Source organism: Beta vulgaris, chromosome 8, assembly GCF_026745355.1.
Source record: "Beta vulgaris subsp. vulgaris cultivar EL10 chromosome 8, EL10.2, whole genome shotgun sequence".
NCBI lineage: Eukaryota > Viridiplantae > Streptophyta > Magnoliopsida > Caryophyllales > Amaranthaceae > Beta > Beta vulgaris.
In genome coordinates, this window is record NC_079209.1 from 33835500 (window position 1) to 33850342 (window position 14843).

Genomic DNA, 14843 nt, shown 5'->3' on the forward strand with positions numbered 1-14843 from the left:
TTGAAGCCTTTATAAAAGGGCTATGGTCAGGAAGTTTTAAGTTTGATCTTGTGAAAAACAAGATTACCACCATTGGAGAAGCCTTGAAGGAGCTGAAGCGTTCATACATGCCAATGAAGTGTGTGTTAAGGTGAAACATCCTGAGTCCAAGAAGCTTTAAGAGGTAGCTCAACCAATAAAGAGCGGCTCTAAGAAGGCTGCAACTTGGGGTATAACCTCCATAACCACTTCGTCCAGGCGAGGAAAGAGGAAATAATCTAAATCTTCAACTGATCCCATTGAATTTATAAAGATCAATACTCCATTCTTATGGAGATAAAGGATCAATATCAATTAAATCCCGAGTTGAGATGAAGACCCCTTACAAGAATAGAGACAAGAACAAGTACTGTAATTTTCACAAGGACCGTGGTCAAGAGTAGAGATGGCAATATCCAGTGGATATCCAATAATCCGCTCCATCCTGTTTATATAAAAGGGTGAAAAATCGTAATAAACGGATGAAGACCGGGTGACAGGTGAACCAGGTGATGGATCCGGGTAGGATGCGGGTGACCATTTCTCACCCATCATCCGATCCACCACCCGGTTAAGTACCCAACCCATTATCCATTCGTTTAATTTTTTATAATAAATTTTAAATTAAAATACTAAATATAAAAACTAAAAACTAAAATTCCTAAACCTAACCTTTGATTTTCTTTTTCATCTTATGAAGAATTAGCAGTATGTTATTGATTTTCTATTAATGCCAATATTTTACTAATCATCTTTGTTTGTCTTTGTTGTTTATTTGCTTCAATATATATGCTAAAAACATCGTTCTATTCATTTATGATTTCGGAAAGTGTAGGTGGACATTGGGTACATTATTTTTTTAATTGTTATAATCTAAATTTGATATTTAGATTTTTCACCCGTTCATCACCCGACCCACCCGAATCACCCGGTTGTGATGGATGGATGAATTTCGAGTGATGAGTAAAGCGAGTGACAAATGGATGGATGAGAGTCAATCTAACCGGGTGATGGATGCGGGTGATGGCTCACCCGACCAAAATCCCACCTGTTGCCATCCATAGTCAAGAGACCAACGAATGTAAACATCGTAAGAGAGCTTTGAAGGATTTAGCCCGAAAAGGAAATATGACTTCATACTTGCTCCAAGGGAGAAGGAACTTTCATAGGAAGGGTGATCATCATAACAAGAAGAAAGAAAGTGAAAGCACTGAATAAGGCACAAAACAACTATCTCAATGAGCTCGGCCAAATTTTGTTAACTGACCAGACAAAGGCCGAGCCCTTACCAAAAGTAGTAGTCAAGATCGGGGGAGGCTGAAAACCCCTCCTGATGACCCCTTGGTTGTGGAGATGAAGATAGCAAATTTGAGAGTAAGACTCTACAAAAAAAAAAAAGATGCCAAATCAACGACGGTTATTCAGCGACGACCAACAAAACAGTCGTTATACATGTAATTAGCGACGGTTTACAACCGATGGTGCCACCGACGACTTTTGTAGATAACAGCGACGGTTTAAACGCACGTTGTTATCAACGACCGTTTCAAGCCGTCGATGTTTTGATTTTTTAAAACTTCAGATTTTTTAGGTTTAGGCGAACGTTTAAAGCCGTCAGTATTGTTATTTTTTTAAATTTTAGGATTTGTAGTGTTTGGGCGACGGCTTAGAACCATCGCTAGTGTTAATCAAAACCGTTGATATATTTTTACGACTTAAAACAAACTCGCACTCAAACTCCCACTAAATACAATTGTTTCCTCCCACTCTAAAACAAATTCCCACACTCAAACAAACTCGCCGACGAAACTACCCTTGAAGGCCAATCCGGCGATCGACAACGGGCGACACAAACCACTGACGGTAATTTCTACAGCTCTATGTTTATTTTTATTTTTTGAAGTTACCCTAAAAATTGAGTTTTGGGGATTGAAGGCCAACACGCACCACCCTGCCGCGTAATTCAGTCCTTCCGCCGCTGTCGCCACCGCCGCGTCTTCTTCCAGTCCAATTCGTACCTTCTCTCTCTTTAATGTTGTTGTTTGTTTGTTTGAGTTTAATTTGTTGTTGGTTGTTCTGTTCATGTTATTGTTGTACTTTTTGGTAATTAGTGTTATTGTTGTTGTTGTTTGATCTGTTGTTGTTTAATTTGTTGTTGGTGGTTTGTTGTTGCTGTTGGTTCTAAAGGAGCTTCGTATTCTTGTGTAAGGCATTACTTTTTGGCAAAACACTCTTTTCTCTAACTAAATTATGGGTTATGTAATATATGTATTTTAGAAGTGTTTTCAATTCCATAAGGGCCTCTTTTTTTTTTCTTTTTCCACTGAAGTAATATGACCCCATAAGATTACAAAATTTACGGGAACCTGTTAAGGTACTATAAAATATAAAGCAAGCTGAGCTCTATTAGCCTTCTAGAGCATAGAGAAACTTCAACTAATACAGAAACAAAAAGTGATCATCATCATACATGCATCTTGATAGCGCTCTTCATAAGCAGCACTAAGCATGTTGCGCGGCAGGTTAAATTTTGTTGTCTCTATACATGGCTTACCATTAGGCCTGCATTAGATCCCAGAAGAATTATTAGCTTCACGTTCCACATAAGGGATCAAAGTCACAAGTAATATAATACCATATTTCAGTTAAAAAAATTAATTATCTAGAAGACAGAAATTTAGAAACCGTCCTTTACAAACAGCACAAACCTTGTGGTAGAGAACATTGAGCAGAACAAACAAGTGTTTGCTACCTCAATACAACATGTGAATCAATAGTCAGAAGTACAAAAATGTGTAATTCGTTACATGCTTCCTTGTAGCACCTCCATATTCTCCTTCCACTCTTATTCTAAGCTAGGTATCACTCACTACCAGTAAAAAACTATAAAGCAAAAATAAGTACAGCAATAATCTACAATTCACTGATTCACAAACATAACCAGATTCTCCTTTTATCTACCTTTATTAAGAAAGATTGAGATAATACCATGATTTATATATTTGTTGTTTTTTATAGGTATCATGCCTAATCCTAAGGGGCGCGGAGGTTGAGAATGCTTAGGTGGAAGCCAAGGTCGTGGGCATTTGATTCTGGATAGCTTTTTGAGTCACCAGGAGCACCAGAAAGCCGGAACCACATCTCAGAGACGCAAGGAGATGATTCACGGGCACGTGACTTTGGTGACCACGTACCGAATACCTCAAACATTCATAAGGAGGAAGGGAAAGGTCAAACCGTGCACCAAAAAAGGTTTTAAGCCCTACTGGATTATGGGAAGCTTCTAAGTTAATATATGGTTCATGATATTTATATAAAATGATACTGACAATTCACGTGATTGTTTTCAATTCAGCTTTGATGATAACAAGGTTAGTGGGTCCATCATTGACATTTTCCAGGGCCATTTTCGAAAACCTTGGATCAATTACAATGAGGTAAACGATACCACAAAGACGAATTGGTGGAACTCATTCACGGTATGTATAATTGAATCATGAAGAATGAAATTGATTATATTAGTTTATTAATAACTTGGTTTAATGTTTGCTTAAAGGGTCTTTATGAATGAGCTCCTGAATAAGATGGCCAAGTGAGGAAAGCGTACAAGATGGAAGTTGCATATCGTCTGAGAGACATGTGATACTGGGTGCTTAAGAAAGGCAAAGAAAGGCTAAAATGGTTGGGGGAAACCATCTACGAAGTTGTGAAGAAAGAAAAGTCAAGACCTCGCATTCTTGGAAAAATCTGAGAAGGCCAAGAAGAATCGAAGAGGTGGCTCCATGTCTAATCTAATTGAGCCGTCACACTTTCAGGGTTCTATCTCAGCGGCACAAGATGCTAAAAATATGGTAAAAGTATTCCATATCTACTACTTAGTTTAAATTTCATGATTTTTGTCAGTATAAAGTAAAAAATAAAGCATTTGATCAACAATGTGTACAGGCAAAGAGTAGAGGAGGAGTATTCCCAACCGCTCCCGAGTTTTTCTTGAAGACTCAATTTAAGGCGGTTCCTGGAAAAGGAGAAATTGCAGCAAACAAGAAATCAAAGCAAATCTCGGTGCATACATTTAAACATATATTTAAGCCATTTTAGACTATTTTATTTGCAAAATGAATGAAAACAACTAGTTTTAAGTTTTCTTTAGTTATAAACATCTCAAACATTATATACATACTTAGTTTAATGTGTTGGATTGTACTTTTGATTGAAATTACAAAATATAGGCAAGTTAGAACCAAATATAGGTCATTTAGCTAATTTTAGGTCATATTGCTTTAAATGAATGAAAATGAGTAGTTTTAAGTTAGTTTGAGTTATAAACACCTCAAACATCATATATATACTTAGTTTAATTTATTGGATTGTATTTTGATTGAAATTACAAAATATAGGCAAGTTAGAACCAATTACATGTCATTTAAATTCATTTTAGACCATATTACTTGAAAATGCGTGAATGTAAGTACATTATTTAACCAAATGCAGGAGACACACAACAAGAAGCTGGATGATTGTAGAACTCAGGGGTCACAGCCGAACCGTGATTTGTTATATTGGAAGACAGTTGGTGGGAGGAGCAGAGGAAAAGTGCAAGGGTTGGGTCATGGAGAACATTTATACTACGATCTTCATCTGGGCGAAGAGGGGATGGCTCTTCACAACCATATGAGTCGTCCATTTTTTCTCAGCTTGAGGCGTACGTGGAGACAAAGGTCGCTACTCAGATGGAAGAAGTGAAGGCGAATGTCGCAGCACGACTAAAAGAGTTAAACCGGGCCCTCCTGCAGGAAATGATGCGAAACATGTCTAATTTTGGCCACTTGTTCTCATGTTGCAACACAGATGCCTCTCCATAACGCAGACCAGACGATGACCCGGAGTTGGTGGTGACACTAGTGCTACAAAGACACCCGCGACAATGTAGTCTGTTTGGTTTTGGCAACTAGTTTACTAACTTATAGTTTTACATACTTAGTCTAACTATATATATATGCATTTAGTGTCTTGGAACCCGGTATTTTTAGGCAACGACGACTTGGAACCAGTAGCGACGGTTTAAAGTCGTCGCTAAGACAATTTGGTTAGTTTGTTAGAAAAGGTATTTGATTGTCCCTCTAAACTCGTTTACTCCAATCAATTGATTTGCATCTCGAGCTAAGTGTAGAACCCATTGCTTCTCCATGAATACGTCCCCTTATTATGCTATACTACCTTATTAAGCTACTTAGTTAGGCTAGGGTGATTTTATTCATAACTTGGAACCGTAGGAAATAATGACACCTAGGGGACCGATCAAGTTTTGGTGTCGTTGTCGGGGAGGCAACATGTTTTTTAAAATTAATCTACTGCCTATCAATTGCTTTTTATTTTCATTTTTGATATCGTGTTGTCATTCCTAATTGTTTGCTTAGCTTTATTGGATAATAAGGAGATCCCAAGGAATCCCTATAACTCCTCTATATTCGAAAATTGACCGTACTTTGAGGCAAGTTCGGAGGTTACTTGAGCATCAAATCGGGAGGATGAAATATTTTCAGACTCCTCAAGTGAGGCAAGTGATAAGCCATGGCCGAGGGTGACAACCCTTTATTTCAAGACTTTGGTAATCCGGAGGACTATGAGCTCACCGACGGATTTTTGCTCCCCACCACCAATACAAACTTCACCATTCATCCACAATATACACAAATGTTGTTTAAGGAGCAATTTTCCATTGAGAATATTGATAGCTTCCTTGGGTTATAGGCCATGGTCCAAACTAACTAAGTCTATCAAGATTACATTTGTATGCATCTCTTCCGGTAATATTTTGTGGGGAAAGCATATAGGTGGCTCAAGAATCTCAAGCCAAACTCCTTGACTACTTGGAAGGGGGTAGACAAAGCTTTCCTAATAAAGTTTATATCGGAGGAGAAGACCGTGGAAATGAGAAGGAAGATCTCCAACTTCCAACAAGAACCGGATGAGTCTCTAGTTAAAGCTTGGGAACGATTCAATGAGTATACTGATTCTACTTATTAGATTCTTCTATGATGCTCTTGATCCCATCAGTAGATCCAATCTTGATGCGGGAGCCGAAGGCCAAGGGAAAAGTTCCCTAATCTCAACTCAAAGATACAATTAAGGATGTAGTTCGCAATGATTCATGGGGTGGTAAGAGAAGAAGCAAGGCAAGGAAAAGCTAATGGGAAATTCGAGCTTGACCAAGAGTCCTCAAAGCTTTCATGAACTTTTTGACAATAAGATAGGGAAGGGGCAAGCTTCTTCTTCATCATCTTGGCAAGTAAACTCATTCTCATGTGAAATTTGTTGGGGTACCAAACCACGACACCTCTTACTATGGTGGTAAAGACCCCGAGCATGTGGCGGCTATGGGCTATCTCAAAAATCAAAGAGATCACAAGGATAACTGGAGAGGCCCTAAGCCTGATCTCAATTTAAGGTTCAATGACTTCGGTGGACCAACCGATATCAACAATCAAGTGAACGAAGGAGCTCCCTATTTACATCCAAATGCTAGAAACAATTTCAACAAGCCCCTTCCATAAAATCAATTTTAAAACCAACCCCCAACCACTTTCCCAAACACCTCCAACCCTCAAGGTGGTCCATCTCTAAACACTCTTATTATCCTATACAACATCAAAAACATTACTCAACAATTTGAAAAAGTTGAGCAATCTTGTTTGAAAAGTAGACAAAAAGTTCCAAGAATCCACTTCTCACCAAAAGATCATTGACAATCAAGTTGCGTAACTTGCCGAGAGGGTTTCTCAACTCTCAAATGAGAAGCTTCCCGGTCAACCTACTCCGAATCCAGCAAATTCCCACCATGTGAAGGCCTTTTTCCCTAAGGTCCGGAAGATCTTACAAAGGACCCTAAGATGTGAAACAAGAGGAGGATAAGGAGAAAGAAGAACAAGTTGTTGAGAAAGGAGAAGATGAAATCCAAAAAGAGGGTATTGAGAAGGAGAAAGAGTTTGAGGTAGAAAAGCAAGCATCAACAAACGTCCAACCATCAAGATTCGATCCCTCCCCCCCCCCCAACCATTTCCAAAAAGGATAGTTGAGAGGAAGTTGAATGATAAGTACAACAAGTTCATGAACATGTTGAAAGGTCTTCAAGTCCACATTCCCTTGCTTGAGGCTATGTCTCAAATGCCATACTATAAAAATTTCTCAAGGAACTTCTTTCCAACAAGAAAAACTCAATGAACAATATATATTCATATTAGATGGTTTTGTGTATTATACTGGATTTTGTGATTGGTTAATCTTTCTCATATTACCTTTTTTTCATGAAGGCCTTCCAATCCTTGAAATTGGGTTATGCACCACCTGTTACATTTTTGTGCATATTATACAATGTGAAAAACCTTCAAATATCTCGACTTGGTGAGAAAATTAGAAGAGTATGTAGTGCGAATCATGCCCATGATGATTTTGACGAAGGAGATGATGAAGATTGTGTCCCTCTCATTTTAAGTTTCGTTGAGAATCTAGCAAGGCTAGATTGTATTACTGACATCTTATACATAAGTTTTAGATTGTATGGTTCTTTGTGGTAATAGAAAAAAATTTCAAAATCAGTATAAAAGGTGCATTTTTGTTTTTATGTTGGGTGATTTTTAAGATAATTATTATAATTTCTTTTCAGATTTACTATTTTTTTGGTACTATAATTTTTGTTGTTTAATACTCTGCCTTTAATATATTGTAATAATATATTTTAATTTGTATTTTTTATATTTTTGAATTTCGTATAATAATTTTTTGTCATTAGTTTCAATAAGTAGTGTTTTATTTTCTTTTAGCTTTTTTGTCTTTCAAATTGGATGGCAAAATGCAAAAAAAAAAAAAAAATTAACTTGTACCGATACCTATTGTTGTGGTTTTTCCATGAAACCGCAGCAATATGCCTATTTTTTTTATTAAATACAGCATATTGCTGCAATTTTCAAGAGAAACCGCAGCAATATGCTTTATAAATATGATATAAAAAAATTTATTGCTGGGATTTTACCCAGAAATTGCAGCAATATGTTCAAATATTGCTGCAGTTGAAAACCACAACAATATATTAATTACCAATTGCTGCCCCCTTATTTGTTGCGCGGCCAAAACCGCCGCAATAGGCCATTTAATAACCGCATCAATAAGCATTTATTCGACTAGTGATTTAACCCAAATCCATTTTGAACATGATGATTTGAGTTATTATATAACTAGTGTGTAGATTTTTTGGTTTGCATTAGTTGTTGGTCGAATTTCGGGAACATAAATGCGATTTTATGCTTATTTCGGCCTTTTCCCATCCAATTTGTATTTTTTGAGTTATTTAACCTCAAATTATTTTTGAACATGATAATATGAGGTATTATATAACTACGGTGTAGACTTTTAGGTTTTCATCGATTGTTGGTCGAATTTCTGGAACGTCAATGCGATTTATTTAACCCCAAATTCTTTTTGAACATGATAATATGAGGTTTGCATTAGTTGTTGGTGGAATTTCAGGAACTTAAATGTTATTTTAGGGCTATTTCGACCTTTTCCCGTCCACCCACACCCACCTGCCCACCCCACACCTCCCCACCCATGCACACCCATGCCCACCCACACCCTCTACACACCCCCACACTTGGCCACCTACCCACCTCCCTATCCCTCCCACACCTGCCTACCCACACCTCCCCACCCCTGCACACCACCCTACTAGCCCACCCACACCCCTGCCCAGCTCCCTACCCCTCGCGCACCTTCCCACCACACCCCTCCCACACCTCCCCACCCACACCTTCTGCCTACCCTACACTCCCTGCGCACCTCCCCACCCCTCCCACACCTGTCCACCATACCTCTCTCACACCCTTACCCACTTCCCCACCCTTCCTAATCCTGTCCACCCACACATCCCTATCCCTGCGTGATCCCCACCCCATAACCATGCCCACCCAGAGAACTCCTACACCCTTACCCACCCTAAATCCCCTGGCCCCTGCCCACCCAATACCCCAACACCCCTTCCCACCTTCCTACAAAGACCACCTCTCACACCCCACCCACACACCTCTCCCTAACCCCCTACACACTACTCCCCCACCCCTGCACATCCCTCCCCAACCCCTCTGCACACCCCTCCTCAACCCCTACACACCCCTCCCCCACCTCTGTACACCTTCCCCAACCCCATGCCCACCCCTGCACACCCCTCCCCAACCCATTGCACACCCCCCACTTCTGACCACCCCAACCCCCTACCTACCCCACTCCCACCCCTGCACACCCCTCCCCAACACCTCTCTTGTAATCCCCCGTAAATTTATGAATTTTATAAATATATTCTACTATTTATATTTATATTTAAACATAATTTAGTTTGAAATGATTTATTTATTTAACGAAGGTTGACTATTTTGGAAAGTCAGAGAAATTATTTTAAGGATCTAAGGTAGCTAAAATAATGTTGTTAAGGCATTTTGAAAAATGTTTGAAATACTAATTGGATTTGGAAAAGAAGTTTAAATGGGATTGAGGAACCCAAATTCTAAGTGGATTAGGAAAAGGATTTCTATTGATGTTAGAAGTTCTAAATCATCAATCCTATTCATCATAAAACTCTATTGAAACCCAATTGCCTTTTCCTCAGCCCAAAAGGAAAGCCTACATATAAATATCTTAAACCCAATTTTTTTACCACACAAAATTTTCTCTTTCCTCCCTTGCATACAACCGGCGGCCTACACCCTCCTTGTTCTCTCACGTTATTTTCTTTCCTTCTCCCAATATCTTTCTTCTTCTTCAAGAAACACTTTCTTCTCCATCAAGAAATGTCACAAACACCAAAAATCCATCACCACCGCCGCCTATTCGCTGGTGCTATTGTGTGCCCTAGGTCGGCGCCCCTTTCTTCCTTTGTTATCTTTGATTTGTTGGTTTAATCCTTTTCTTCCTCCTCAAGTTTTGATTTAAAGATTATGTTTTTATATTTTGTTTTAGTACTAATTATGATTATTAACTTTAATTTACTGTTTTAATGATGAATCTATACAAATTATGTATTGAAAGAATAAAATTTCAGATTTGATTATTATATTAAGATTGATTTTTTAATTATCAAAGCATGAATTTTTAGGTTGTTAAAGATTGGAAAATCATAGTAGCATGTTGTAAACTGTGAAGTTTACCTTATGATTTAAGCATGTTTAAGTATGTTTAAAGAGAGTTTCAATAATTTATGAGTTGCTGGAATTTTACAAAGGTTGTTATTAATGGAGTTTTATGGGCTTTATTGACTTGTATGGTAGTACTAATCTAGGTAAAATAAGTAATTGAAGTTTTAATGGTACAAACAAGTTTTAAATATTTTTAAAGATGAGTTAAAGTATTTTAAAGTTACTGGAATTTATTTGTAGTATTGATTTTGAATTATATTGGTTGCAGAGATTACTCAGTAGGTGATATTTAAGGGGATTAAAGGTGGCCTACTAATTTGTTTACACAAGGTACGTACATACATATGTGCTATGTGATGTAGTATAATGATTTTAGGAAGGAAAAGTTGTAGTATCATGATTTTAGGAACTTTGTAAGTTCATATGTGATTTATATTATGACTGAATTTCACATGTTTTATACCTGTGTGCAAGCATGTTGATTATGAGTTGAATATCATATTTGTATGGAATATTGATGCAAGCATGTTGGTTGGTAATTTTATTTATTAATTTACTTCGGAAATTAATATATTTATTGAGTTGGATCATGTTGCAATCATGTGTTCCCTTATATTATTATTTTAATGTCTTTATGAGAATTGTGGATCTTATTTGGTAAGTTGATAAATTATGCATTTGGAATATAATCCCTTGTAATTTTATGGATTTTATAAATATATTTTACTATTTATATATTTTACATTTAAACATAATTTTTTTTGAAATGATTTATTTATTTAAAGAAGGTTGACCATTTTAAAAGTCAAAAGAAATTATTTTATGGATTTAAAGAAGTTAAAATATTTTATTAAGGCATGCTTTGAAAAATGTTTGAAATACTAATTAAATTTGGAAAAGAAGTTTAAAAGGGCTTGAGGAACCCAAATTCTAAGTGCATTAGGAAAAGGATTTCTATTGATGTTAGGAGTTCTAAATCATCAATCCTATTCATCGTTGTAATATCCCTGTTTTTAAGAACCTTTATTTAAAAGCTAAAAGTGGATAAGACCATCATTCTTAATGGTTAAGAAAGCTTGTGGATAAGCATTACCATTCTTAATGGTTAAGAAAGCTTGTGGATAAGCATTATCATTCTTAATGGTTAAGAAAGCTTGTGGATAAGCATTACCATTCTTAATGGTTAAGAAATCTTGTGGATAAGCATTATCATTCTTAATGATTAAGAAAAAGCTTGTGGATAAGTACCATCATTCTTAGTGGTTAAGAAAGGTTGTGGATAAGTACTAACATTCTTAGTGTTCAAGAAAGCTTGTGGATAAGGCACTATCTTTCTTAATGGTTAAGAAAGGTCAAAGAGGATAAGAACCATCATTCTTATTGGATAAGAAGGCTTTGGAACTAGAAAGTCCTTAAGAGCCATAAACGTTAAGATTATGAAAATCGTTTGGAGATTGTTTTATCGGGTAACGATAATGAACTTCCCGTTAAAGAGCCTTTCGGGGTTGAATCCGAGCTCAGAACCTAACCAAACTTGATATATGACATGCTTGGGATGTCTTAAGGTTAAAATAGTCATTTATGCCCAAGAATTACGTGGCTCAATTAGGTAAATTGCTTACATGGTAAAACCTGGCCAACTGAAATTACAGCTCAGACCTATTCTCAAAGAAAGTTGCTTAGCAGCTACTCAAGTGTCGATCTCTCAAAGCCCTTTGTATGCATGAAATCCAACACCTAAGGCTAACACCTCAAGCAATAATCACCCAAAAACTCCAAGAAACTGACCTTGCCCAGATGAGGTTTCCCTCCCCTGGGGGTACCGCCAGAACAGACTGTAAAAGTCTGTTATGGATTTTCGTCTCTTTTCTATTATTTCTTCCTCTTGGACACCCACTTTTCTTTACATAGAACTCTTCTATACATCCATACAAAGTATTTCAAGCTTTGGTTCCAATCTTTAGACCATAAACTCATATAGAAAACCTTGCTGAAAGATCACATAAGTTGCTGTAAGTTCAACAGATTACACTTCTTGTATTTAAGCTTAGTTTTTCATATCTATAAGCTTGTCGAAACTAATCTTTAGAATTATATACATTCAGGGGAAGTTGTAGGAGTAGTTAACCAATTGGGTTAAGGAGTTTCGTGGCATTAAACATCATTAGTAAAGGTACACACTTAGTTTGGTTTTACCCTAGAGATTTCCATACCTATAGTTAGGTGATTGTTTCTTTCTAGTGTAAAGCATGTTTATGAAATGAATTTACTTATGATGTGTCTTTTATTATGTGTATATTGAGTATGTAACATGGATATAGCATGCTAAGGTTCATTAGAGATGTTTTATTTGACCTAAACAACACTTATACTTCCTCCGTTTCAAAATAGATGGGACATTGTGATTAAAACGGACTCCTAGGCAAAATTTCATAAGTATGTTTAAGGGAGGTAGATTAAATGTAGTGGTCCCATGTGAAAAGGAGGGAGAAAATAAATTGTTGGGGACCACTTGCTGTTTTGCCGCCAGCTCTTTTGGAACAAAGGGGACCACTTTTTTTTTCCCTCCATATTTTTGGAAGTACATTAAACTTTTACACATTAATACACTACAACCAAAACAGAAAATTTAAAGTTCCCTTTCAAATTTCAAACCACTTAAAATTTAACTTAAGTTTAGTAGCAGATTTTTGTTTTCCCTATTTAAGGGTTACAAACATTCCCCAAAAAATTTAGTGTTCCTACCAACCAAAATGTAATTAAGGAGAACATTCTCTCCTACACATTCACTGCACACACGCAGCACTAGTTTTAGCAACAGAATTCTAAGGCAAAAAAAGTCAGTTTGTTAATCTCTTCATCATTTGCTGCATCTGGACAAAATGGATGCAGCACAAGAAATGTACAATGCTGTTGTTGATGAAGAGGACTTGGATGAGTACTATCTACAACTACTTGATGAGACTGTGCCCAACTTCAACAATCAAATCTCCTCTGAACCAGAATCTGCTGCACAAGACCAAAACAGAAAAATTAAACCTGAGATGAAGCATGAAAAGAGAAGGAGAGCTGTAGATGAATTGTTAATTATGGAAGAGAACGGAGTATTACCATATGGTGCATTGAAGAAGACAGCAGATAAGTATGGTGTTTCAAGACACACAATAGAGAGATTATGGAAAAGAGCATGCAATCAAAGAGTTACGGGTGATGTCATTGATGTCAGGTCAAGGAAAAAGGGAACTGTGGGAGGAAATCAATGGAATATAGTGAGGAGTTTCTCCAATCAGTGCCACTGAATTTACGCACTTCAGTTAGATGCTTTGCTGGGGCACTCAAAGTGTCTCCTTCAGCAATTTATAGACTGCTCAAGAAGGGGAAGTTCAGAAGCCATACAAGTAGCAACCATCCAAGTTTGACAGAGACTCACAAATTGGAGAGGATGAAGTGGGTGCTATCCCACATTCTACCTGGCACACCCACTGTACAAGCAGAGTTTATACACATGGAGAACATCATACACATTGATGAGAAATGGTTCTATTTGAACCCAGATACAAGGAGATTTTATTTATTGCCAAGAGAAGATGATCCATATAGATGTTGCCAATCAAAGAGATTCAAAATTAAAGCTATGTTTATGGGGGTAGTATCAAAACCAATGTATGATGGTCAAGGTAATCTCATTCATGATGGCAAGTTTGGCATCTTTCCTTTTGTAGAGAGGGTGGCAGCAAAATACACTACCAAAAACAGAGATAAGGGCACTATTGCAACAAAGGCTGTTGAGAGGATCACTCAGAAGGTCATCAGAGACATGATTATACAGAATGTACTGCCATCTATAATGAGTAAGTGGCCTGCTGGTATGTCCAAGGATATATTCATCCAACAGGACAATGCTAGACCTCACATACAAGGAAATGATGAGGCATTCAAGGCAGCAGCAACTGAAAATGGGTTCAACATCATGCTCATTCAACAGCCACCTCAGTCCCTAGATTTAAATGTTCTTGATTTAGGTTTTTTTAGAGCCATACAAGCTTTAATGTATCAAACATTTCCTAAGAACATAGATGAGCTCATAACAAATGTGCAAGATGCATATGACAAATTTGATCCTAGTGTTATGAAATACACATGGTTACAATTACAGTGGATTATGGTTGAGATTCTACAGGTTAGAGGAGGTAATAATTACAAGAACCCTCATCATGGGAAGGCAAGATTAGAAAGGTTGGGTCTTCTCCCAAAAACTGTCAAATGTGATCAAGTTATTGTGGATGAAGCTGTGCACTATTTGAATGAGAAGTTACCAAATGAAAGTGAACAACTTGAGTACTTTGACTGTGAGGGGGTCATTGATGAAGACTAAAATGAATGGTATGTGTGCATTTTTTTGTGAAGATAATAGTTTTTTGGAAGTACATTAAAAGTGGGTGAATTTTGGGAAGAATATAGTTTTTGCAAAGAACATGTTTTATTTGGTAAATACATAACAATGCCATTGAAGTAGGAACTTTTGTTAAACTGCACACCAAACCTAAATTATGTACATGTAGTGGAGGAATGTAGGTTTGTAAATGCAGTTTATATCAATGATTATGCTTATTCTATTTACAGTTATGTTTCTTATTTACACCA

At 37.1% G+C, this 14843-nt stretch overlaps 1 protein-coding gene across 1 annotated transcript; it reads left to right on the forward strand.

Annotated features, from left to right (window-relative positions):
- The first annotated feature begins 13081 nt into the window (after positions 1–13081).
- On the forward strand, positions 13082–14574 carry LOC104901352 (uncharacterized). The gene is made up of 2 exons (XM_057391524.1): positions 13082–13303; positions 13426–14574. Exons 1-2 carry the CDS (start codon positions 13082–13084, stop codon positions 14572–14574), a joined length of 1371 nt encoding a protein of 456 aa, XP_057247507.1.
- Positions 14575–14843: the final 269 nt, after the last annotated feature.